The sequence below is a fragment of the Alosa pseudoharengus genome, unplaced genomic scaffold (genome assembly GCF_046254945.1).
Source record: "Alosa pseudoharengus isolate Yale_2024_CS ecotype anadromous, Long Island Sound unplaced genomic scaffold, YU_APseudo_1.1 YU_APseudo_1.1_scf_6, whole genome shotgun sequence".
NCBI classification, from domain to species: Eukaryota; Metazoa; Chordata; class Actinopteri; order Clupeiformes; family Clupeidae; genus Alosa; species Alosa pseudoharengus.
In genome coordinates this window covers 116,547-121,128 of record NW_027468848.1, presented here as the reverse complement: position 1 = coordinate 121,128, position 4,582 = coordinate 116,547, and the positions used below count along the sequence as shown (strand labels likewise).

General features: G+C 40.7%; 1 protein-coding gene across 1 annotated transcript; it reads left to right on the top strand.

Moving 5' to 3' along the window:
• Positions 1 to 673: 673 nt before the first annotated feature.
• On the top strand, positions 674 to 3,932 carry LOC143105927 (chemerin-like receptor 1). Its single transcript, XM_076270068.1, has 2 exons — positions 674 to 766; positions 1,401 to 3,932. Exon 2 carries the CDS (start codon positions 1,416 to 1,418, stop codon positions 2,466 to 2,468), a length of 1,053 nt encoding a protein of 350 aa, XP_076126183.1. The 5' UTR covers positions 674 to 766; positions 1,401 to 1,415; the 3' UTR covers positions 2,469 to 3,932.
• The last annotated feature ends 650 nt before the right edge of the window (positions 3,933 to 4,582 follow it).

Below are 4,582 nucleotides of genomic sequence, written 5' to 3'. Positions count from 1 at the left end.
GGTCCACTACCTATTCACCTGTTCAATTGTAATGATATTTAGGTCCACTATTTATTCACCTGTTCAATTGTAATGATATTTAGGTCCACTACTTATTCACCTGTTCAATTGTAATGATATTTAGGTCCACTACCTATTCACCTATTCAACTGTAATGATATTTAGGTTCACTACCTATTCATTTTTTTTATGATATTTAGGTCCACCACCTATTCAATTGTAATTATATTTACTGTAGGTTCACTACCTATTTTTAATTATATTTAGATCCACTACCTATTCAATTTTTACAGTTTTGTTGGGCATCTTCCCCTGCTTTAAAGGAGGATGCAGACTTTTGGGGAAGTTAGCTTATTTGCCATCTAGCCCAGGGTTGGATAAAAGGATACCTATCCTTCTCTTTTCTGTAATAATAACAGAGTCTGACAATGCCTAGTTTAGCATAGTTTACTGGACCAATTAGCCTATAGCTAAAACGGATCGATAGGCTAACTGGTCTAGCCCACATCTATGAACTATGCTAAGCTAAGCTAACGGCATTAAACTAAGAAGAGGGACTGGGGGTATTGACTGAAGAGAGCTCCTGTCATCAGCAGTTTGATGGGGGAAGTAGCCAGAGTGAGAGTAAAATGTGCAACTGAGTGATCACAAGTGTGTCATGGGTTACTGAAAACAAACAGGATGTCCACACATTATAAGCGGCATCAACAGCAGGGTTGTCACCACATATTCAGCTCTGGTGTCACTAAAGAGGTCTGCGGCGGAGGTAAGAGCCTACTTTCCAAATTGTGCTATTCACTTGCTTCATCTATTTACACATAAATTACTATAATAATTATTATTATCTATGTCAAGAAATTGAATCTCAGCTAAGCAAAAGGCCAATGTTAAATTTATAATGTTAAAAGACCATTACAGTGTGTACAATTCTGGCAGTGAGCACATCAGATAATGAAAACCTCAAAATTACTATAATGGGCAATATAATTATAATTTTGCAAATATAAATAGTGTTACTTCTGCGTGTTATCTTCCAGGGACACTGGGGTTGGCCAATCATGTCAAACAACAATTTTAGTTTTAAATGTACTGATGAGTGCTGCATGGCCTTGATCAAATTTTAGTTTTAAATGTACTGATGAGTGCTGCATGGCTAAATGTACTGATGAGTGCTGCATGGCTAAATGTACTGGTGAGTTCTGCATGGCTAAAGGTACTGATGAGTGCTGCATGGCCTTGATTAAAAGATATTAATTCAGAGGAGGACTCAGCGCCCAGTCCAGTTTAGATTAAGGTGTTGAGTTTTTTTGTCTTATCTAACAAGTCCATGAATTAACTTTTTTTTCTTCTGATTTGCCAGAGTATCTTCCCCAAATAATTCTTTCTTAATATCTTTGTAGGTTATGCCAAAGTAGATGGATATTGAGCTGGATTACAATATGGAATTAGATTATCCTGACTATGACAATTACTCTACTGATAATTCAACAGCGGGGGAAGAGCATTCCATAAAATTCCAATCGACATGCTTCACAGAGGCAGCTTGTGTCACCCTTGTGGTGATCAATGGTGTCATTTTTGTCTTGGGCATCCTTGGAAACGGAATAGTGATTTGGATCGCCGGCCTCAAGATGAAGAAGACCATCAACACCACCTGGTACCTGAGCCTGGCAGTGTCTGACTTCCTTGTCTGCGCGATCCACCCCTTCAACATCGCTCACCTGGCTCTTCAGGACTGGGTGTTTGGTGTCTTCCTGTGCAAGTGCACCTCCTTCATGATGTTCGTCAACATGTTCAGCAGCATCTTCCTACTGGTCTTCATCAGCGTGGATCGCTGTGTCGCCGTGATGTTCCCCGTGTGGGCCCAGAACCACCGGACAGTCCGAACCGCATCCGTCGTCGTCGTTCTGGCCTGGGTGCTCGCGGCGGTTCTCAGCATTCCATCCATCATATTCCGGGAGGTCAAGCACCATATGGGCAAGAGCCACTGCTTCAACAACTACATGGCAGACCCACACAGCCACACCGCCATCGCCGTCAGCCGCTTCGTCTCCGGCTTTGTTGTGCCTTTCTCCATCATCATCGTGTGCTACTCCGTGATCACCCTCAGACTCACGGGCAGTCAGATCAAGAGGTCGTCCAAGCCCCTGAAAATCATGACGGCTCTCATCGTCACCTTCTTCATCTGCTGGCTGCCCTACCACGTCTTCATCCTGCTGGAGCTCCACCCCGCTGCCCACGACCACCAGCACCTTGTGCACGGGCTGCAGTACGGCACCATGCTCGCACTAGCCAACAGCTGCCTCAACCCCGTGCTCTACGTGTTCATGGGCAACGACTTCCGGAGGAAGTTCAAGAGCTCTCTGCTGTCCAAAATCGAGAACGCCATGGGAGAGGACAATCGCACCACCAGTCGTTACCTGTCACGTTCCAGCTCGGTGGACACAAGGGCTTCCACTCATATCTAAATGTCCACTCGTATCTAAATGACCACTCGTATCTAAATGTCCACTCATATCTAAATGTCCACTCGTATCTAAATGACCACTCGTATCTAAATGTCCACTCATATCTAAATGTCCACTCGTATCTAAATGTCCACTCGTATCTAAATGACCGCAGGTTCCCTTTTCTCTGTTCTGCTCTCATAATAGTTGTTTAAAAACATTCTCATGAACAGGTAACAATCTAGACTGTCAGTAGATGGAAGGACTAATTTAAATGTCCACAAGGTTCCCTATTGTCATGAACAGGTAACAATCTAGACTGTCAGTAGATGGAAGTACTAATTTAAATGTCCACAAGGTTCCCTATTGTCATGAACAGGTAACAATCTAGACTGTCAGTAGATGGAAGTACTCATTTAAATGTCCACAAGGTTCCCTATTTTCTCTTCTCATTATACTTTTACTTCACTCATTGTCTACTGAGATTCCTGCCAGGTCTTGTATACAAGTCATTACATGTCTTATCAGTAACAGGTGAGAATGTGTCTTGGATTATAGTGGATGGGAGGGTCATATGTCTACAGGTCAAAATGTCTACAGGTTCACTGTGTCTCCCTTATTCACACTGTTACATTAACCACAGTCAATACAACTGATTTACTGCTATAGCCTGTACCAATGTAGTCATCTTCTGCTATAACCTGTAGCAATGTAGTCATCTTCTGTAGTCATCTTCTGCTATAGCCTGTACCAATGTAGTCATCTTCTGTAGTCATATGCTATAACCTGTACCAATGTAGTCATATTCTATTAGAGCCTGTACCAATGTAGTCATCTTCTGCTATAACCTGTACCAATGTAGTGTCATCTTCTGCTATAGCCTGTACCAATGTAGTCATCTTCTGCTATAACCTGTACCAATGTAGTCATCTTCTGCTATAACCCGTAGCAATGTAGTGTAGTCATCTTCTGCTATAACCTGTACCAATGTAGTCATCTTCTCTAGTCGTGTTACTCTCAATATCAGTGACTTTACCAAACAAATCCAATAAGGGATGTCTTGCTTGAACTGAAGTAGTTGACGTGACATAATAACTCATATAATGTCTCATTATTTGGTACATAACCTGATGGCCAGATCACTGTCTTCAGATCTGAATTGTATGTGTTATAAATATTTTGCTTACATGTTGGGAAGTGATGCTGCTGGGGGTGGAGAGTTGGGGTTACGCCTTATCATCCCAATGAAGTATATTAGATTATTAGTCATCCAAAAAAACATGTTTTGTCCAACATTTTACGAAAATGTCTTATATTTATGTATTTTATTATTGCATACGTGCAGGTGTAATCAGTGCCTGTGTGTGTTTGTACACATCATGTGTGTTATGCATGTATTGTATCTGAATGTAATACATAGAACAAAGAACAATGCAAACTGCACACAACACAGATCATTGGAATAAAATGTGTTTATTTGTGCCACTCCTGCATGTTGTGTTATGGTTATATCCTGCATGTTGTGTTATGGTTATATCCTGCATGTTGTGGTTATATCCATTAATTACTAGATGTGGTTATTTTCTCTCTTAAACTATGATGACTAACACGTATCCAACAAAAACTGAACAAAGTGAAAAAAGAGGTTGATAAGACATCTCTATTGGCATATGAATCCGGCTAACTGATTTTACTTCCTCTTTCTCATGTCAGAACTATGAGGACTCAGCTTTAGGGCTGACATTAAAAGAAAGTGACAAATTTGACCTTTATTCAGACAGCTGTTACATCCCACCAATTCTCAAACATTTTGATTCCTGACTTTAGTTTTACAAAAACCGAAGAACTTTAGAAGATGCCAGGACATCTGAATAGAACACACGTAAGCATATAATGGGTAGAAATTGCAACACTAGTCGATAAATATATAAAGGCAAATGCTTCCTGGAACCAATGGAACAAACAATTAGCTAAATCAATTTTACCTGAAACTTCGCTAACAACCCCTGTCCACTTTACCTGAAACTTTTCTAAGAACCCTGTCCACTTTATCCACTTAACCTGAAAATTATTTAAGAACTCCTGTCCACTTTACCTGAAACTTCTCTACAGAGACCTTCATTAAGACTGACTAT